This window comes from Lepus europaeus, chromosome 12, assembly GCF_033115175.1.
Source record: "Lepus europaeus isolate LE1 chromosome 12, mLepTim1.pri, whole genome shotgun sequence".
Lineage (NCBI taxonomy): Eukaryota > Metazoa > Chordata > Mammalia > Lagomorpha > Leporidae > Lepus > Lepus europaeus.
Genome location: NC_084838.1, coordinates 2,681,031 through 2,703,036, shown reverse-complemented (window position 1 = coordinate 2,703,036; position 22,006 = coordinate 2,681,031). Strand labels below are relative to the sequence as shown.

Here is a 22,006-nt window from a genome sequence, read left to right as displayed (position 1 = left end):
TCAGCCCTAGGCCAAGGCCTTCCTTATAGCGAGCGAGCTGAAGGGTGTCTTTGCTTACCAGAATTGAGGTTCTCTTTAAAGACAGCTGTCACGTCGTCTCGCACAGCCAGCAAGGGGGAGTCCAGCATGGAGAGGAGTTCCCCGACATTCGCTGGTTGAGCCATGCTCTCGCTCGCACACGCTGCGCCGGCTCCAGGACTGCATTAAAGGCTCCGCAGGCTCTTCACTGGGGCCACGAGTAGACTGGGGAAAGAAGAAGACCAGCGTGAGTACCCAGCTGCAAAACAGATCAGCGCCTGTGTTCAGTGCAGTGCGAAGTGTGGCCGAGGTCGCTGATGCGAGGAGACAGGGCACGTAGCTAATTCTACCTCTGACAGTCTTATAAAGGAAGGGGAGTGCTACGGAACGTAACGGAGAGGAACCTAGAAAACCAGCACCACGCAGAACCAATCACCAAACAGGACGAACCTAAGTTGTATTCCTGCCTATGATTCTGTCTGGATTTTGGCTAAGACCATGCCTATTTTTCAAATCAGTGATCCAGCAAGCAGACAAACTGCTTTTAGAAAAGAACCACAGGCATGCTGTTTCCTTCCTGCCAGCCCATGGACATCCAGGAGTTGGTACGCGTCCATCGAGTCCAACAACCAGCTTGAATCAGCGAGCACTTCCCTGCTTTTGGCACAGAATCCTTGTCCTCGACATCTACTGCGTGCCCAGCAGCTGCTGACTCCCATGAAGCAGCCACGGAGGAGCCCAGCAGGGTAAACCTTCCAAACTCAGTTCTTCTCGGCAGTGGGGCAGGTGCCTTTTCCTTATATACAAACAGCAGTCAGTCATTCCCGTCGTAAACACATTCATAACTGATTATTTCTCCCGGCTTTGACCCCTAAAGCTGTTATAATCTTAAAATTTACTTTTTTTATTGAAAGGAGAGAGAGAAATCTCCCATCCACTGGCTCACTCTTCAAATGTCTGCAATGGTCAGGGCTAGCACAGGCCAACGCCAAAAGCCTGCAGCTCCCTCCAGGTTGCTCATGCAGGTGGCAGGCACCCAAGCACTTCGGCCATCACCTGCCGCCTCCCGAGCTGTCCGTCAGAAAGAAGCTGGATCAGAAGCAGCGTAGGGGACTCAAGCCAGGCACTCCTGGTTGCAGGCATCTCAAGTAGCAACCTAACTGCTGTGCCACCTGCCTGCCCCTAAAGCTACATATAAATATACTTTATTTCACTCATTTATTTGAAAGGCAACAACACAGAAGGAGAAACTGAGAGAGAGAGATCTTCTATTTGCTGGCTCACTCCCTAAATGGCCACAAAAGCCAAGGCTGGACCAAGCAGAAGCCAGGAGCCAGGAACTCCATCCTGGTCTCCCACGTAGGTAGCAGGGGCCCAAGGCTCAGCAGGGAGCTGGACTGGAAGCAAAGCAATCAGAACTCAAAACACCACTCCAATATGGGATGCTGGTGGTGTCAGATATGTTAACATCAGCCCCTAAAACTGTGTTTTTATAAACGGTAATAGCTACCATTTATAAGATAACCACTGCACATTTGTGGCTGGCAATTCTGTCCTCATTGTACAAGGAAAGAAACACAGAGGAGGGGCTGGCACTGTGGCGCAGCGGGTTACTGCCCTGGCCTGAAGAGCCAGCATCCCATATGGGCGCCGGTTCAAGTCCCAGCTGCTCCACTTCCAATCCAGCTCTCTGCTGTGGCCTGGGAAAGCAGTAGAAGCTGGTCCAAGTCCTTGGGCCCCTGCACCCATGTGGGAGACCCGGAAGAAGCTCCTGGCTTCAGATTGGCACAGCTCCAGCTGTTGTAGTCAATTGGGGAGTGAACCATCAGATGGAAGACCTCTCTGTCTCTGTCTCTCTCTTTCTCTCTCTCTCTGCCTCTCCTCTCTCTGTGTAACTCTTTCAAATAAATAAATAAATAAATCTTTAAAAAAAAAAAAAAAGAAAGAAAGAAACACAGAGGAGTCCATGTGGCTGGATCACAAAGCTAGCAAGAGGCAAACAGAGAAGAAACAAAATGTGAACCCAGATCTGCCAAATTCCAAAGCCCAAGCTCAAACGTGACATTAAGCTAACCTGTGGACATAGTCATGACAGCCACGCTGGGAGGGGAGCAGGCACATGTACCCTATTTTACAGACGGGAACACGGACACCCTAAACAGGTGACTTTGCCCACTTAGATGGCCGACCTCCCAGGCCAACGACCGGGTATGTTATCTGCAGCTACATTAAAGTAGGTTAGGTTATATGCTATTGCTTTTCTAAAATAACAGTTCTTAAGATTCAGTGTACATTAAAGCCACCCACAATTCTTGTTAGAAATGCAAGTTTCTGGCCGGCGCCGCGGCTCACTTGGCTAATCCTCCGCCTGCGGCACCGCACCCCGGGTTCTAGTCCCGGTGGGGCGCCGGTTCTATCCTGGTTGCTCCTCTTCCAGTCCAGCTCTCTGCTGTGGCCCGGGAAGGCAGTGGAGGATGGCCCAAGTGCTTGGGCCCTCCGCCCACACGGGAGACCAGGAGAAGCACCTGGCTCCTGGCTCCTGGCTTCGGATCGGCGCAGTACGCCTGCTGCAGTGGCCATTTGGGTGGTGAACCAACGGAAAAAGGAAGACTTTTCTGTCTGTCTAACTCTGCCTGTCAAAAAAAAGAAGAAATTAAGTTCCTGGGCCCATCTTACAACTGAATTTTGGGCTCAAGAATCTGTACTTGAACAAGTGGTTTTATGTAGGTGACACACAAGTTCTGTTTGAAAACCACTACAGCACAGAAAACTCCAGCTACAGAGCGATGCTCCTTCCACAGGGACACCGGAACTTAAGTGAGCCGTGAGCCCAGCAACTGCCGGGGCCAACTCACTATTGTGCGAGCTGCCATTTAATTATAACCCGGCGACATCACTGACCTGGCTCGTGAGGAATCTGAGTTTAGTCAGAAAACTGACTGAGATGTCTAAATGTCTAAATGTGTTTTCACAGCAAATCGCGGGGTAGGAAGTTGCTGGCTCGTATCTGTAATTTCGAATCTTACAGACAAATCACAAAGGACATCAATTTCAAAGGGCTCAGAAATAGTAAGATTCTACTACAGAGGAGTTCAAAACTGAAAATAAAAACAAACTTCCTTTTACTGTGACTTGGATTAGACTTACAAATGTAGATAATACCAAGCTGTGAGGGTGCACTGTGGCTGACAGTATTTAATGAAATAATGTATGGAAAGCTGTCAACACAGTACCTGACACAAAGACCTGCTCACCGAGTAGCACCCACAAATTACCACAGAAAACACAAGTACAATCTTCAGGCCACCACCTCAAGGTGGTACTTTCACAGTGCTAGCTGACTCCCACATTTACTTCTACTTCAGGTAATCACAAGTGATCCTCATTGGTGAAAAAGGAATGTAGTTCATAAAGGTGACAGTGCTCTGTTCTAAGTTTGGTTTTGTTTCAGCAGAACCGCTCGTGACCTGCTCTCAGCTGGTGACACGGTCTGCTGTTAGCTCGGGTGCTGCAATGCAGGCAGCAGGAGCACAGCCCCGCGTTCCATTCCTGCCAAGGGGGCGCCGGTCCAGTCACGCCAGTGACGGGGTGAATCGGCTTGTGGGTCGGGCTGTAAGCACAATGTAGGCAGGAAGTCTCGCTTTGGGAGACTACTCTTTCCACATGCTTTAAAGAAAGCAAAAATATGACTGGATTCTAAAATATATTAGAGCATTTTTGGAAATACACTTTTTTTAGTTAAAATTCTACTGCTTAACCATATTTGTAATCCTCAGGAAAAACACAGATCTTGGACTTCACGTACGTGACCCAAGCTCAAGATTTCTGACGTTCTCCAGAGCCTGGAGAGCGTTACCTCACAAGCTTTCAGACTCAGTGTCTCGGCTGGAATAGCGCCTTCCCTCTAGGCTCAAACACGCCTTGAGGGTTTACACTGAGGCAGGGTCGCGGCAGGAAAGACAACTTTGCAAGGGCAATGACGACTGCGTGTGCTCCAGGAGAAGCAGAGACGTAGTCTGCTGGTCCACGGGGACGGAGGAGCCGGCCTAGAGTCGTGGTCTGCTGGTCCACGGGGACGGAGGAGCCGGCCTAGAGACGTGGTCTGCTGGTCCACGGGAGGGACGAGCCGGCCTAGAGACGTGGTCTGCTGGTCCACGGGGATGGAGGAGCCGGCCTAGAGACGTGGTCTGCTGGTCCACGGGGATGGAGGAGCCGGCCTAGAGATGTGGTCTGCTGGTCCACGGGGATGGAGGAGCCGGCCTAGAGACGTGGTCTGCTGGTCCACGGGGACGGACGAGCCGGCCTAGAGACGTGGTCTGCTGGTCCACGGGGACGGACGAGCCGGCCTAGAGACGTGGCCTGCTGGTCCACGGGGAGGGACGAGCCAGCCTAGAGACGTGGTCTGCTGGTCCACGGGAGGGACGAGCCGGCCTAGAGACGTGGCCTGCTGGTCCACGGGGACGGACGAGCCGGCCTAGAGACGTGGCCTGCTGGTCCACGGGGAGGGACGAGCTGGCCTAGAGACGTGGTCTGCTGGTCCACGGGAGGGACGAGCCGGCCTAGAGACGTGGTCTGCTGGTCCACGGGAGGGACGAGCTGGCCTAGAGACGTGGTCTGCTGGTCCACGGGGACGGAGGAGCTGGCCTAGAGACGTGGTCTGCTGGTCCACAGGGACGGACGAGCTGGCCTAGACGTGTACGTGTTAGACACACTCTACACAGAGGAAGACCGGCTGAGGAGTTGCCGGATGAAACCAAGCATCCGCTGACAGCCATGAGAGTCTCTTCTCCATTTTGCAAAATCCCACTGCAGACACCAGCATGCAGAAGTCGGAAGACAGTGACAGGTGAGTAGTTCCGTATCCTACTTGCTCATGCAGCATCCGAGTGGGTCTAATGTTATCTTCAGTGGCTGCGTGCCACTGTACAGTCCCACAGATAATGCTATTCACTGAGGGTGTCAGGACCTTCAACTCCACTCCCTACTCCAAAACCTGTGGCTCTGCCAGTCTTCTGTATCTCAGTAAAAGGCACCATGCGGGTGACATCACTGCCTCTTCCAACTCCCCCGCCAGTATCTCATCTGCCTCCTTTGCCATCACCCCAGTGGAAGCCATGATCACCTTTGTCCTGGAGACAAGGAAGCAGCAGCCTCCTGTAATTTGCTCACAACCACATCCCTGCCTCCTCACTGCACACCACCCTGCCTAGGTCCCCCTTTGTCAGACACAGGAAAACTGGTCCTTGCTCAGGGCCTCGCACTTGTTCGCTTTCTACCTGCAAAGTCCCTCACGTCCTTGAGTGGCTTACTGCCTCTCTCAGGTCTCTGCTCAGTGTCACCCTGGGAACTCCATCTGGCGCTGCACAGGGGCTGCTATGTTCTATGTCTATAAAAGATACTTCTGTTGTTGTTGTAAGATGTACCCACTTATGGGGCCGGCGCTGTGGCGTAGCAGGTAAAGCTGCCGCCTGCAGTGCCAGCATCCCAAATGACTCCTGGCTGCTCTACTTCCAGTCCAGCTCTCTGCTGTGGCCTGGGAAAGCAGTAGAAGATGGCCCAAGTCCTTGGGCCCCTGCACCCACGTGGGAGACCCAGAGGAAGCTCCTGGCTTTGGATCGGTGCAGCTCTGGCCATTGCAGTCATCCGAGGAGTGAACCAGCAGATGGAAGACCTCTCTCTCTGCCTCTCCTTCTCTGTAACTCTTTCAAATAAATAAATAAATTTTTAAAAAAAGATTTACCCATTTATTTGAGAGGCAAAGTTACAGAGAGGGGGAGAGACAGAAAGAAGTATCTTTCATCTCCTGGCTGACGCCCCATATGGCCACAATGGTCAGGGCTGGGCTAGACCAAAGCCAGGAGCATGGAACTCTAGCCAGGTCTCCTACATGGGTACAGGGGATGAAGGACTTGGGTCATCTTCTGTTGCTTTCCCAGATGCATTAGCAGGGAGCTGGATTGGAAGCAGAGCAGCCAGGACTCAACTTAGTGTCTACATGGGATGCCAGCACTGCAGGCCGTGCCCTAATCCTCTGAGCCACAAGGCTGGCCCCAAAAGATACTTTATCATAAGGAACCCTGAATCTCAATAAGCATAGCAAGAAGGGATGCAGCGAGGTTCCATTTCAGTCTCTATCCTCAACCAAAATCCAGTCTCCAGCTTTGGCCTTGGTTCTTACAAGGTTTGAGGGCTGAACAATCAGCCGCGTATGCAGCAGCATTTCTGGCTTTCTTGATCTTGTGTATGAAATCAATGGCTGTATGATCATGTCACTACCATTACACCTGTTTATAAACACCAGTAGGGTGGACAAGAAATGTAATTGGAAGATTTAACAGTAAATGAACATTTGAATGTTCACTTTCAAATAAAGGCAAAATATTCTAGATGAAGCATTCAAGTTGAAATTCTGCCAGTTTAAGTGTAAAATGTTTACTTTTTATGAAAGCAAAAGCTTCTATTCATGACAAATGTTGATTTTTTTATGTTCAAAAACAATTGAAAGGGCCGGCAGTTGATGCAATGGTTAAAACGCCACTTAGGGGGCTGGCGCTGTGGCGTAGCAGGTAAAGCCACCGCCTGTAGTGCCAGCATCCCATACGGGTGCCGGTTCAAGTCCCGGCTGCTCCTGTTCCAATCCAGCTCTCTGCTGTGGCCTGGGAAAGCAGTGGAAGATGGCCCAAGTGCTTGGGCCCCTGCACCCATGAGGGAGACCCAGAAGAAGCTCCTGGCTTTGGATCGGCGCAGCTCCAGCCATTGTAGCCAATTTGGAAGTGAACCAGTGGATGGAAGACCTCTCTCTCTCTCTCTCTCTGCCTCTCCTCTCTCTGTGTAACTCTGACTTTCAAATAAATAAATTAATTAAAAAACCTCTACTTAGGATATTGCATCCCGTCTTGGAGTCTCTTGGCCCAAGTCCCAGCAGGCTCCAGGCTCCAGCTTCCTGAGAATGCAGACCTGAAGGCAGCAGGTGACGGCTCAAGTACCTGGGGCTCTGCCAGCTGTGAGGGAGGCCTGGACAGAGCTCCAGACTCTGCTTCTGACCTGGGCCCGCACAAGGCTACTATGGGTATGTGGGACTGAAAAAACAAATAAAAGATCTGTCTCTCTCTGCCTTTCAAATAAATTAAAAAATTAACAGTGGTTTTTTTTTTTTAAATTACGAACTTTCAGATAGTTAAATATATTAATGAATTATAAGAATATTAAGAGTAGTTTAGAAAAGTTTACCCATAACAGTATATGTTCTGGGGCTGGCGCCATGGTACAGTAGGTTAATCCTCCACCTGTGGCACTGGCATCCCATATGGACACCAGTTCTAGTCCCAGCTGCTCCTCTTCCGATCCCACTCTCTGCTGTGGCTTGGGAAAGCAGTAGAAGATAGCCCAAGTCCTTGGGCTTCTGCACCCACATGAGAGACCGGGAAAAAGCAACTGGCTCTTGGCTTTGGATCAGCGCATCTCTGGCCGTTATGGCCATTTAGGGAGTGAACCAACAGAAGGAAGACCTTTCTGTCTGTCTCTCCCTCTCACTGTCTGTAATTCTACTTCTCAAATAAATAAATAAAATATTAAAAAAAAAAAACAGTATATGCTCTGAGCCAGTGTTTATAAAAGTTTAAGTAATTCAAGGCTGTTTCAACAGAAATTAAATTTATTTATTTATTTATTTGACAGGCAGAGTGGACAGTGAGAGAGAGAGAGACAGAGAGAAAGGTCTTCCTTTGCCGTTGGTTCACCTTCCAATGGCCGCCGCGGCCGGTGCGCTGAGGCCGGCACACCGCGCTGATCTGATGGCAGGAGCCAGGTTCTTCTCCTGGTCTCCCATGGGGTGCAGGGCCCAAGCACTTGGGCCATCCTCCACTGCACTCCCGGGCTACAGCAGAGAGCTGGCCTGGAAGAGGGGCAACCGGGACAGAATCCGGCGCCCTGACCAGGACTAGAACCCAGTGTGCTGGCGCCAGAAGGCAGAGGATTAGCCTGGTGAGCCGTGGCGCCGGCCTAAATTATATCTTAATTCTAACTCCTACAGAATTGTCTTGTAGTATTTATTACAGATAAAATAATCTTTAAGAAGTGCATTTAATTTGTAGTCTTTGGACCTGGCTTTGTGGCTAGCGGGTTAAGTGACTGCCTGCAATTCTAGCACCCCTATGAGTGCCAGTTTGAGTCCCTGGCTTATCTCCAGCTTCCCTGCTGGTACGCCTAGGAAGGCTGCAGACGATGATCCAGGTGCTTGGCCCCGCCATCCCCGCAGGAGAATGGGATGGAGTTCCTGGTCCAGTCCTGGCCATCGCAGCCATCTGAGAGTGAACCGTGGATGAAGGATCTCTCTCTCTATACCCCACCCCTCTGTAACTCTGCCTCTCAAACAAACAAGTACATCTTTGTTTAAAAAGAGTATAGTCTTTGATGAAAAAGTCAGGGCAGGGATTTGGTGAGGCAGTTAAGATGCCGTTTGGGAGGCCGGCGCTGTGGCATAGCAGGTAAAGCTGCCACCTGCAGTGCTGGCATCCTATATGGGCGCCAGTTCGAGACCCAGCTACTCCGCTTCTGATCCAGCTCCCTGCTATTGGCCTGGAAAGCGTCAGAAGACGGCCCAAGTGCTTGAGCCCCTGCCCCCGCATGGGAGACCTGGAAGAAGCTCCTGGCTTCAGATCGGCGCAGCTCTGGCCGTTGTGGCCATCTGGGGAGTGAACCAGTGGATGGAAGACCTCCCCCCGCCCTGCCTCTCCTTCTCTGTGTAATTCTGACTTTCAAATAAATAAATAAATAAAATTTTTTTGACAGGCAGAGTTAAACAGTGAGAGAGAGAGAGAGAGAGAGAGAGAGAGAGAGAAAGGTCTTCCTTTTTCCATTGGTTTACCCCCCAGTGGCCGCTAAGGCCGGCGCGTTGCGGCCAGTGCGCTGTGCTGATCCGAAGCCAGGAGCCAGGTGCTTCCCCTGGTCTCCCATGGGGTGCGGGGCCCAAGGACCTGGGCCATCCTCCACTGCACTCCCAGGCCACAGCAGAGCTGGACTGGAAGAGAAGCAACCGTGACAGAACCGGCACCCCAACCAGGTCTAGAACCCGGGATGCCAGCACCGCAGGCAGAGGATTAGCCAAGTGAGGCGCGGCGCCAGCCAATAAATAAATCTTTAAAAAGAAAAAAAAAGATGCCATTTGGGACGCTGGCATCTCCTAACAGAGTGCTTAAGTTCTAGTGCTGGCTCTGCTTCCCATTTCAGCTTCCTGCTAATGTGCACGCTGGGAGTAGCAGGGAACAGCTCAAGAGCTTGGACTCCTGCCAGTTACGTGGAGTTCTGGGCTCCTGGCTTCGGCCTGGCCCAGCCCTGGCCATTGCAGGCATTTGGGGAGTGAATCAGCAGGTGGTAAATCTCTGTCTCCCTTTCAAATAAAATGAAAATAAATTTAAAAAATTTTTTAAATTACTTATATTTTAAAAAAGAAACAGCCAACATTTAGGAATATTTCACAGGATAAATTAAAAGTGTCAGCTATGTCACCTCAATTTCATTAAATCAAAAAAAAAAATTTTTTTTTTTTTGGACAGGCAGAGTGGATAGTGAGAGAGAGAGACAGAGAGAAAGGTCTTCCTTTTTGCCGTTGGTTCACCCTCCAATGGCCGCTGCGGCCGGCGCATCTCGCTGATCCGAAGCCAGGAGCCAGGTGCTTCTCCTGGTCTCCCATGCGGGTGCAGGGCCCAAGGACTTGGGCCATCCTCCACTGCCTTCCCGGGCCATAGCAGAGAGCTGGACTAGAAGAGGGGCAACCGGGATAGAATCCAGCTCCCCAACCGGGACTAGAACCCGGTGTGCCGGCGCCGCAAGGCGGAGGATTAGCCTGTTAAGCCACGGCACCGGCCCAAAAAATTTTCATACAAAAGCATCCATATCAGCCAACAATAACCATGATAAAATCATCTTTGAGCTAAAGAGGCTAAAGTAAAAAGATATTAACAAAGAAATGAAATGCCCAAAAGCTAACCAAATTTCAAAATATACTTTACAAAAATTCTCTAAGACTACTTCTTGTAATTTTGAGTCTCAACAGGCCAAAGTTTTAATAACAAGTTTGTCAAAAATGACTGCCATGGGTTGTCAGCAATTCTTAGCAATTGATGACGAAGCTGAAGCCTGCTAAGCTCTGAATCAGGACCAGGTTCTAAACACCTTCTAGAAAGCCACCTTCTGGAAGCTTCCTGAACTCTGCCTTGTCCAAAAAGGCCCAGAGTGCCAGCTGCCAAGGGCATCACACATGGAACACAGCAGGAACTGTTCTCACAAAGCACTTACAGTTCTCACAATGTGCTTCTCCCATTAAAACTTCAGTTTTAAAATCTGATCACTAAAGTGTGACACAATCATAATCATGAAAAAATGGCTAAGTTCTGAGGGTTATTTTCAGATCCCAAGGCTGACATCTCATGATGGTGATATTCTGCTTGGACCTCAATTATCTGATCACTGGACCATAGTTCCAATGCGTACTCAATGGACTTCTGAAAATGGGACAAGAAATAAAGAATCTGAAGATGAAAAGTCAAACTTCTCAGGCCAGCACTGTGGCGTAGTGGGTTAAGCCTCCGCCTGCAGCACCAGCATCCCATATGGGCGTTAATTTGAGTCCCAGCTGTTTTACTTCTGCCCCAGCTCTCTGCTAATGGCCTGAGAAAGCAGAAAAAGATGGCCCAACTGCTTGGGCCCCTGCACCCACGTAGGAGACCTGGAAGAAGCTCCTGGCTTTGGCCTGGCCCAGACCTGGCTGTTGTGGCCATTGGAGAGTTAGCCAGCAAGTAGAAGACCTCTCTCTCTCTCTCTCCCCCTCTCTCTGTAACTCTGCCTCTCAAATAAATAAATAAATCCTAAAAAAAAAAAAAAAAAAAAAATCAAGCTTTGTTGTTGTAAGAGAATCATACAGATAGTCTACATCTGTAGTCAGTCCCTACTTAGGAACCAACATGGCTTTAGAGCAAAAATCTTGACCTTAACTCACAATCCCCTGACAGAACCACTGAACCACGAAATGAATCGCATTAGAGTCACGGATAAAGACAGCAGGTCACACTGTCTGTCCCTACCCAGCACGCTGCTGCCCCTGGCACTCTTGCTTGTAACCCTGAAATCACAGTTCAGGGGTGAGGTAAGCCAAGACCACATTCAGACCCACAGAAATGCCGCAGCCTCAGTATTCACAGAACACGCGTTCTGGGACTTCAGGAACCCTCCAACTCCTGAAAGCCACTATGGCACAGAATTTAACTCCCCCCCCCCCCCAAAAAAAAAAAAAACTAAGACAATTAATGGACACAGCCACATTAATCTGTGAATGCTTACTCACTGGCTCAGGGGATCTCGGCCCAGAATGCACAGGAGAATCACCTGGAGAGTTTAAAACCCTGAAGCCCAGGCCCAGTGTCGCGCAGGCTAGGGTCCAGACATCACACCTGGCTTGTTTTTATAAAGGCAAGTGCAGCTCTAAGGCACAGCCAGGGTTAAACCTCTGCTCTAGCTGACTGACTCGCTCCAGCACACCGGCTTCAAGATAATTTAATGACCAAAACCAAAGTTTGCTGCCAGGTAGAATGACTTGCGTCACAGGCCCACCAAACACCAGCTACATGACCTTTGGAAAGTTCCCTACCATCTCTGAACCCGAGAACCTGTGCAATGGAGCCACGCAGCAAGTGAGGCCTATCACACACGCAGCACAGCACCTGGCACCAAGCAATGCCTAAATCGGCAGCGATGTGACTGTTTCAAGCCCCGTTCCTGGCAGGTAACCAAACCATTAATGTTACATCCCTGGATGCAAAGAGGGGCCTTGAGCACAACCACGGAGAAGATGGATGACCCCCTGCGTCTCCCCCACCGCCGGGCCAAGCTGCACCTTACCTGCTCTGTGGACAATCGGTGCTTCAGCTTCCAGGGCTGCCAACCTGGTGTCCCTCATGGTCGCTGAGGAGACAGAAAGCACATGCACGTAGGTAACAGACTCACAGCAGGCAGAACCCGAGGGCGCATCTGGCACAAACCGCTTCCTGCCAGCCTCTGACGGGTGGCTATGTGGCTTCCACTGAAACACGGACCACCATCAGCACACACCTCTCTGTCTACGTGGCTGGAGAATGTCTAGATTGTGCTAAGCTGTAATCTCTGTCTTTTGTCAACTCGTAGGGCTATCAACAAATGGATGGGAAGGGCTCTAGAATCCAGAGTTCCGAGCTCTGCCACTTACGAGGTGTGTCACTTTGGGGTACTTAACATAAGTCTCTGATGTCTAACTTCAAGTTACCTCATCAGTAAAGTGAGAATAAAAGATGGCGTCAGCCTCGGGAGGCTGTGGACGACTGAGGGAGACGCGCAGTGTGGGCTGCAGGCACTGCCCAGGAGCTGGCACCAGGCACTCAGTGGGCCTGCAGCACCTCCTCACCTGCCACAAGCCCCTCCCCTCCTTGATGGCTTTTAGTTTCTCAACCGAGTCACATCAGAGTGCTTCCCATCGGGGCAGGCACGTGCTGCCCCTGTGCCTAAGACTCCACTTCATCCTTAAAGCCCCAGCTCACTCACTCACTCCACCAGGGGCACCTTCCTGGGCCTCCTCTGCCCTCCTACGCCCGGCTGCCAGACAGGGTCTGTCCCGTTACACACTCTGAGCAGCCTGTGTTTCCTTGTGTCATTTACCACACCCCAATTCAATAAGCGTCATTAGTTATCAACAGAGAGACTGAGCTTACCCAGTGCTGTGCCTCTAGACTTCTTAAAGAAATGCACAAAGCCCAATTCTGCCGCCACAACCAGCACACAACTGGCACAACCTACAGCTAATCCTGCCACGTTAAAGGCATAAAATATCTGAAACAGCTGTTTCTCTGCTTCCTCTTTTTACTGTCCAAATTACCTCATAGTAAACATCCGTGCTCAGTATGAGAATACAGAAACACATTCCAGCTTGCTTCTAAAACATGTGCCCGTCGGCTATATTTAGGTATGATTTGATCAGCAGACGGTAAACTCCATGAGGACAGGGACCACTTGCTTGGGCTCCCCGGGACTAACTCTTGGCACCTGGTGAACACACCCTGTTCAGGCCAGCTAAGAGTTCCTCAGCTGCTTTGGTAGCCACTCGAGGGCTGAACACAGTGTGAAAACTCAGCCTTACACATCTGCTTACACAGAGAAGCCTGGGAACAAGCCCCTAAACAGACAGTCCTGGTCAAAGCCACATGGCGGATCGGGCAACTCTAACATTAGAATCCCTTGCTCCAGAGAGCAGACAGCGTTTCCTCGTGGACCACAGTCAGGATGTCCCCTCCAATGGCCCTGGGTGGCCCCTGCACTGTGTGGCTGTGCTGCCGGCAGACCGGCCCTGCTGAGAGGCCATCGGGACCTTGCAGGCTTGGCCACCCTCCCTCCACGTCAGAAAGCAGGCACTTCTAATCTTCAGAATCTTAATTCCAACGGCTAATACAGTGAGTCAGATAGACTTCCTCTTGCAATTAATCCCACAGATCTTTTACCTGAATGTAATATCTAAAGTCAAGGTAAAATCAGGAGATATAAAGATGAGTTCTGTTGCCTGCCCAGTCAAGACCACTGCCCAACCAAAGGAAATCAGACTGTTTTTTGGTAAACGCTGAGACTTTAAAGTTATCACATTAAAAAAGGTAACTAAATCAGCACCAATGTTATTGGCCTTGAGGAAGGGTAGCTAGCATTCCTTACACTGAAACCGCACCCTGTCAGAGCACCACCAGGGAGATCACCACGGTCCCTGAGTGGAACGCGATGCGTAAGCCTCCTGATGGAAGGGAGGAGCGTGGACAGAAACACCCTGCAGAGCCCAGCAACAGCACCAACCCAACTGTCCATCTCCCAAAGTCAAGGTGTGGTGTAGCAGGTTAAGCCTCTGCCTACAACGCCAGCATGCCACATGGGCACCAGTTCATGTCCCGGCTGCTCCACTTCCAATCTGGCTCCCGCCATGGCCTGGGATAGCAGCAGAAGATGGCCCAAGTGCTTGGGCTCCTGCACCCACGTGGGAGACCCAGAAGGAGCTCCTGGCTCCTGGCTCAGCCCTGGCCATTGCAGCCTTTTGGGGAGGTGAACCAGCAAATGAAAGTGGGTGCAGGCTCTCCCAGACCTAGAGTTTTCCTTGAGAGGGGTTCTGACCCGAGGGTAGGGTTCTTGCCTACAGAGAAAGGCTCTGCACTTTACCACTCTGAGGGTAACAGAAGCAGCACAGGTCAGTCTGTTTCCACTGAATTCCATCTGAATTGACTCCATCCTAGAGGTGTTCACAGACCCAGGGCTTTGATGCCAGGGGCTCCATGGCTCCATGGGAGGTGTGGGCCAAGGGCCGTGGGTGGCTGTCACAGCAGGGCCTTCAGCCATCTTTTCACGCATCTCGGACCTAGGCAAGGCACCTCGTGAGCTGAGAGAGGGCAGGTGGCAGGTACCTAGAAATGCCTTTGTAAAGTATTTTATAAGAAAGTGGTTGAATACTCAGACTTTTAAGAAGCCAGTGTTGTGCTGTATGGCCTGCAAAGTCGCCCCCGGAACGCCTCACAACTAGGAAATAGCTAAATTCACATCAAATTGCCTAAGATAACTTTGTAAGTGAAAGCAGACGTTGCTTCGCTATATCTTGGGTTTAAGATTTTGTTTGTTTTTTTGTTCCAGAGGCAGAGAGACAGAAGACAGAGAGCTCCTCCCCAAGTGCCCAGAACAGCCAAGATGGGGCCAAGCCAAAGCCAGGAGCCAGGAACTCGACCTAGTCCTCTCATATGGATGGCAAGGACCCAACTACCTGAGCTGTCACTTGTCTCTCAGAGTCTGCACTGGCAGGCAGCTGGAACTGGGAGCCGGAGCTGAGAATCCAACCTATGCACACTAATACGGGATGCGAGCATCTGAACTACACCTGTAACTTGTCTATGTTCACATTTTCATCAATAACAATCCAGACATTTAAGGCATGGGTCCAGGTGCGGATGGACTTCATTACCAGGGACAGTCCAGACAGGGGGGACACGTTAGAATCCAAGTGAATGTTCAGCTCTGGCTCAGGCACTGCCAGGTGACTGCTCAAGAGTAATATCCTGTCCAGTGAACCACGGTGCCTTAGCACGAATACATCTAAAAAGAGTTAAAAAAAAAAAAAAATGCACCGGGGCCGGCGCTGTGGCACAGCTGGTTAAAAGCCCTGGCTTGAAGTGCCGGCATCTCATGTGGGCACCAGTTCTAGTCCCGGATGCTCCTCTTCTGATCCATTTCTTCTTCTGATCCATATTCTTTGCTATGGCCTAGGAAAGCAGTAGAAGATGGCCTAAGTCCTTGGGCCCCTGCACCCACGTGAGAGACCTGGAAGAAGCTCCTGGCTTTGGATCGGCGCAGCTCCAGCCTTTGCAGCTTATTGGGGAGTGAACCAGCAGATGGAAGACCTCTCTGTCTCTCTTTCTGTAGCTCTTTCAAATAAATAAAATAAATCTTTTTTAAAAATGCACCTAAAAAGATACTTGCTCCAATTCTTTATCAATGCATGGAAGGAACAAGGAAAAAAATGCTACCGCACTTGTTAAGACAGCTGACGGCCAAACCCTGCCAAAACACTAGGCACTTGTGAGTGACACGGTCTCAGCAGTTAAAGTTCCTCTCCAGGTCGCAGCAACGGGAAGGAGGGTCCTAATTACCAGCGATGCACCGCTCAAAACTCCTGCCGTGGGGGCTTGGATGGACAGTGCACTAAAGCTCGTGCGCTATTCCAAAGTAAAGGAAGCTCCGGCAACTTGCCCAAAGGGCTAGAGCTTGGTTCAGGTCAGGCCCACCTCTTCTACAAACTGATGCTTGTGTTCTGACTTTCTATCAGCAAACAAAATTATTTACCAAGGAAATACAGGCCAAAAAGACACCATGTACATTTCAAAAAGTCACCACACAGAGCTTCCCCTAAAAGAAATCTGAAAATGCTTTGGATTTCAAGAGTACAGGACCAAAGCAAAAAATATTCTAGGGAAGACAGGGGTTCGACAGATGAGGGCAGCAGTTCTCAAAATGAGGTCCTCCCACCACCAGGGCCCGGCATCATCTGGGGATTTGTCAGAAAGGCAAATTCCGGGGCTTTGCCAGATCTCCGAATTCAGAAAGTTTGGGGGTGGCGCATTCAAGGTGATCCTGACGCCCACCAAAGGATAACAACCACGGGTTAACCAGCACAGAGCAGGGTGAAGGCAGCAAACATCCATTCACTCCATGTATAAGGCAGAAACAAACCCTGCGACAGCCCGTGGAGTCCTGCCAGGGCTGAGGGTACCAGCAGGGCTGACTGCCGTGCCTGACACGCACTCGCCAGGCCACAGGCCTCAGTTCTCTACTTCCCCTTTTTTCCACATTGCACCTAAGGTTGGATCCCCAGTGAACTGTAAAAAATCTCAACAAAATGATCTGTAACACAAACAATGCATAAGCCCACCTTTCAAAGACTCGGGCTTTTCCTACCTATTGGTTTAAAAGAAAGAAAAAAGAAATTTTTAAAAAATATTTGTTTGTTTGAAAGGCAGAGAGGAGAGGGAGCAAGAACGTAAGGGGCAGAGGAAGGGGCATTTGGCCACGGCTTCCTGCAGATTCTCAGAGGGACACTGAGGCCTCCCCTGCCCTCCAAGGTGAGGACCAGTGACCTGTTAGTGTAGGAGGTCAGCAGCTCAGACGGCTTCCCACAGTGGAAGATGAAACATCTGGATTCAACCAAACAGGGTCCCTATGAATAAAGGGACCTTCGGCAACCCACTTCCAGTCCCTAACCCTGACTTCTTGAACAACTCCTAGGCCACTTTCTTTTCTTTTCATTTCCCCCCCCAGAGAAACCGTTTACTTAATGAGTACAAATTTCATAGGTGCAGCTTTAGGAGTATAGTGATTTATTCATTTGAACCGTGGTGTGACAGAGAAAAAGCTCTTCCATCCTCTGGTTCACTCCCCAAATGGCCACAGCAGTCAGGGCTGGGCCAGGCCAAACCCAGGAGCCTGGAGCTCCATTCGGGCCTCTGTGTGTGGGCCATCATCCATTGCTTTCCCGGGCACACTAGCAGGGAGCTGGATCAGAAGCAGAGCAGGGCGACCTGAGTCGGGGACCCTCACAGCAAGCAGCCACCACAATGGCGGCCCCGATAGGTCATTTTCTGAAGTAAATAAAAGGACAGTAGAAGCCATGAAGTGTCTGAGTGACAAGGGACAGTGTTGTCCTTGTGTTGCTGATGTGGTGGAAAACACGGTGGGGAGGGACAGGAGGGGTGGGTGTGGTGCCCTTAGCACCCTCATTCATGACAACCTGTGATGCCTTGAGTGGTCCTCAGAGCCCAGCAACAAACTAGCTGTGTGTCCATTTTAAACTAGGGGACGATTTTATCAGTCTTGTGAATACCAGCTTTTCCACCGCGACTGCTAAGGGTTGTGTACCCAGAAATACATTTTGTTAATATTGTTACAATAAAGTTTATGTTTATTGGGTACTTATGTGCAGGCACCATACTAAGTATTTTACCGTCTGATCTTAACTTCCCGCAGCCTTCAAGGCAAGAAGTCAGGGTTAGGGACTGGAAGTGGGTTGCCGAAGGTCCCTTTATTCATAGGGACCCTGTTTGGTTGAATCCAGATGTTTCATCTTCCACTGTGGGAAGCCGTCTGAGCTGCTGACCTCCTACACTAACAGGTCACTGGTCCTCACCTTGGAGGGCAGGGGAGGCCTCAGTGTCCCTCTGAGAATCTGCAGGAAGCCGTGGCCAAATGCCCCTTCCTCTGCCCCTTACGTTCTTGCTCCCTCTCCTCTCTGCCTTTCAAATAAATAAATAAATTTTATCTGGATCTTTTGGATTACAGCTGAGTTAAGACATTTTGTCATTAGATGACCATGGGAATCCTTTCAGCCTAACACGCAGGCTTTTGTTACCTTTTGCTACTTCCCAATATGTAACAAAAGTTACAACTGCAGAGGGAAGGACAAGAAGAAACCAACAAGTCCTGAGATGTCCTATGAAATGAATTTTATTCTCTATCAAAATAGATATTAAATCACTAATTTTAGCTACTTTAAATTTAAAAGTCCAAACAGTCTTAAATCGCTGACAAGAGACCTACTTCAGACCAGTTGAAATAAGATAAATGAGTACTTCATGTAAACCAAATCATATTAAACAGTCACCAATTGAACATCTGAGGTCAGTAAAAACTCAGCGTTTGTGAATGTTCGAAGAGATAAACATATTTACACTGACTGGATATTACACAATGTATACATGAACCAAAACATCACATAGTATCCCATAAATATGTATAATTTTATGTCCATTTTGAAAAGATACAAATTTTAAACGAAACAATTTTAAAAAATAAAGTAATAAAAAAATTCAATGTAGAGCATCTATTACCTGTGTGTTTGCATGTGTGTGTGTGCGCGCGTTTAAACCAAACAGCTACAGTTTTGAATACCATTAAGTACTCTTTTAGGCCTACCGCGATTTAAATGACAAAAAAAACAGACAGCTAATGCAAATAAAACTAATGTTTCAAAGAGAGATTTACAACACGTGGAATTTATAGGGAATTACCTTTTAAAAAATACTAAGACGTGAAGGATAAACAGGTTTTCAGAACAGGCTAAAAGCCAGCAATCTGATTGGCTGCCACAGCGCCAGGAGTACTCTGGTCAATCGATTTTGCCAGAACCTTTAACTGCGGCTGGGGAGGACTGTAGTCACAGAAGTGTGGACCTGGGAGCGCGCGTCAAGTCACAGCCCGGCCCTCCAGCTTCAGAGAAGCAGCTGAGGCTGGGAACCCAGGAGACTTGTTAAAAGGCAAAGCCTGCGGCTCTGCAGAAAAGCACACACGGTGGGGGTACCGCTGTGTCGGCTCAGCAGCACCCAAAGACCCTACCAACCCCAGGAGAAGCTGATTCTCGCTCACGGGGAGCCTGCCTGGAAAGAGGGCAGAGCTCTCAGGTCCAGTGAGCTCCAGCAGAGATCCAAACTCACCACACTTGAGAGGTCAGAAGCTGCTTAAGAAACGCCTCCACGCTGAGTGCTAAGTTAAAAGGAACGGCCACGTGCACACTTTGTGCCAGCAGCTGTCAACCCCAGGGGCACATCCAATCAGACCATTTCCAAAGTAAACACCCACGCAGGGTGGTCCTCCCAGACCCCACATGTGGGCCTCCCTACTGTGGGGCCGGGCAGCTGTACCTGGAGGTTCTGTAACCACCACAGCCTCTGGGATTTCATCGCTCTGCGAACACCACACACACAGGTGCATGTTGGGTTTTCCCTCATGGGACTGCTCGCTTTTAGCTCACAAATGAAACCAGGCACACACAGAAGCAGGAACTCGGGAGCAACAGTGCCGCTGAGCCCAGGGTTTGAGCGCTCCAGCTCGGAGGCTAGGACCTCAGGAACACACCAAGTGTTTATGACCCCAGGAAGTGCAGGAAGCAGAGAGCTTACAACACCCGCCCTTCCAGGCACGTGATGTCACTGTTTGGGATAAGACATTAACTTTAGGAGGAGGGTATTTTCCTTGTGCACCTCCTGTAAACACCCCTTGGGCTACCACCGGGTGGTCAGAGGGGGATCCTGCGGCCCCCAGGGCGACAGCAGAGACCAGGAGCCTCATTTGCAAGACGCACGACCGAGAGAGGTGCACTTCCCTGCAAAACCCTCAATCAGCCTCCGCATTTGCATATTCCAGGTTTGCTTGGGAATGCTCCGCAAATCAAAGGCTGCAGAGACTGGGTGTTCTGAGGCTCCCAGAGCTCCATAGCCCGCTGCGCCCCGAGCAGCCAAGTGGGTCCCAACCCTGTACATCGGAGTATCTCCGAGAGCGATACTCTATTTTGGTACTTCTGCAGCTCACTCTGTGCGAAGTGAAGTGCTATTTCTACTGTTCTATTAAGAAAAAAAAAAAATCAAGTGACGACTGTAGGGCTTCGCTCTGCAGCAAACTCATCATTTTATCAAACTCCTAACTACTTCGCAGGCTAGCAAGTTTGCCCGCGCAGCGCTGCCCTCCCGAAGAAGGGCTAAGGCACGCTCAGCCAAGTGCACCCACGCTGCCCGGACCGTGGCCACTCCGGGGCAGGCCAGCCCGATCGGCCAGACCCCGGCTCGCGTCCTCCCGGGGGGTGTGACTCGGGCCAGGCGCCCAGGTCTCTCCAAGCCTCAGCCTCCTCATCCGAGAAACCTGGAGGCGCTCACGGCGGCTGCCTCCTCCCTCGGTCCAGGACCCCGCGAGGCGCCCGGCACAGCCCAGCACGCGCCCCCTCCCCGAGCCCCACCCCCCCCCGCCCCCAACCCAAAACTCCCGCAGCAGGAAACACAAAGGAAGAGCTTGCATCCCGCCAGACCCCTCGGACCGCGGGCCCTCCGAATGAATGAACGGGCGCCCGGGAGCGGTTCCGCCCGCAGCCGCCCCGGAAGCGGCCCCGCCGACCCCTCCGCACCCTGCAGCCCGGCCGAGCCCCGACGCCCGCAGCAGCCTCCATTCATTCTCCGCCGCCTCCAGCACCCGCGAGCGCTCGCGGCCGGCCCCGGGACCAGCCCCACGCGCCGGGGGCCTCTCCCCGGCCCTCCGCGCCCCGCGTGGACCTGTCACCCCACAAGTGCGGCGCTGGCGGGGGCCGCCTCACTCCGGACCTCGGCGCAGAGGCCAAGCGGAGCAGCCGTCCGCTCGGCCGCCGAGAAGGGGCGACCTCCCGGCCCAGCCCCTCCCCTCCCAGGGGCCGCCGAGTCCCCGCGGGGACAGCGCGCCGTGAGCGGGAGGGGACGAGCTCCGGATCCCCCTTTCCCGGTCTTCTGCCCAGCAAGTCAGCCTCCCGCGCCTGCCCGCCAGGGCCTTCCAGCTGGGGTCGTGGCGCCCGGGCCGCCCCCAGAAGCCTCGCTGGAAAGGAGGGGGCAGACACCCCCATACTCACCCACCGTCTCCTCCCCCTCAGCTGTTTACCTCACAGTCCCTCCAGCCTACAGGGCGCCGCCATCTTGGACGCGCAGCACCTCCCCCCGTCGTGAAACGTCCGCGGCCGGCTGCGCCCTCCGCCGCGACAAAGAGTCCCCGGCCGGGACCCGCCTCCCTGGGGGACCAAAGGGTGGATGAGCGCCGCCCGCAGCCCCGCCGGACGGGAGAGGCCACTCTGCTCATTTCGGGGCACGCAGGCTGGTGGCCAAAGCGACGAGGAGAGTTTTTAAGGCAGGGGGCGGGGACGGCGGAAGGATCCCGAAAGGAGGCCGCTGAGCGATCTTGTGACTCCGAAGGAGGCAGAAAGAAGGGCCGGCGCGGCGGGAGGAGCCACGCGAGAGCCCGGGGGGCGGGGCGGGGCGGGGCGGTCACGTGACGGGCCGGGCGGCAGGGCGCCGCGGAAGGGGCGTGGACGAGCTGCGGCCCGACCTCGGTGGGTTTGTTCTCCTCGGGTCCGCCCGCGCGCAGCCAGTGCACCCTCGCGGGAGTCGCGGCTCCCCGGGGCGGCGACGCAGAGGCCCAGGGCGGCCCCCGTCCACCGAGAGCCTCGCTTCGCGCCTGGGCCTAGGGGCGCTGGGCACCGGCCGAGGCGCCCGGGCGGGACGAGGCGCCCCGGGGCGGCGTCGCCCCCACCCCGCTCCGCCGCGGCCCGGTGGGCGCGAGGCGGGGGTCCGCGGCGCCTGCTCCCTGGGGCGCGCGCAGGTGCGGCCGGAGGCTTCAGGCCGGGGTGCCAAGGCCGAGCGGGTTTGGGGACCTAGGAGGAGGACGCCCCAGGAGCCGCAGCCTGGCGGGCGACTGACCGCTTTCGTCCGGGAGCCGAACGGGCCGCGGGGCCGGGCAGCCTGTGCCGGGCCCGGGGTGTGCGCGCTGGCTGCCGGCGGGGCGCCCCGGGCAGGTAGGACGAAGGACCCGCTCTGGGCGCGCAGACGCCCGGCTGAGTGCCTGGGCCCCGAGCCGTGGACGGACTTTGAGCATAAATTTAGGGACACGC

At 52.3% G+C, this 22,006-nt stretch overlaps 1 protein-coding gene across 2 annotated transcripts in view; it reads right to left on the bottom strand.

The window, feature by feature from the left end:
* The window catches only part of TSC1 (TSC complex subunit 1), a 55,755-nt gene extending 34,678 nt beyond the window's left edge, over window positions 1-21,077 (bottom strand). Inside the window, exons 1-3 of one of the 2 annotated variants that reach the window (XM_062207286.1) lie at window positions 21,004-21,077; window positions 11,914-11,976; window positions 59-243 (exon numbers count right to left, since the gene is read on the bottom strand). In XM_062207286.1, coding sequence (XP_062063270.1) covers window positions 59-164 — 106 coding nt within the window. In that variant the 5' untranslated portion in view covers window positions 165-243; window positions 11,914-11,976; window positions 21,004-21,077. Of the gene's footprint in view, window positions 1-58; window positions 244-11,913; window positions 11,977-20,974 lie in introns of both variants that reach the window. The other variant, XM_062207287.1, reaches the window with a different exon arrangement.
* Between the last annotated feature and the right edge of the window lie 929 nt (window positions 21,078-22,006).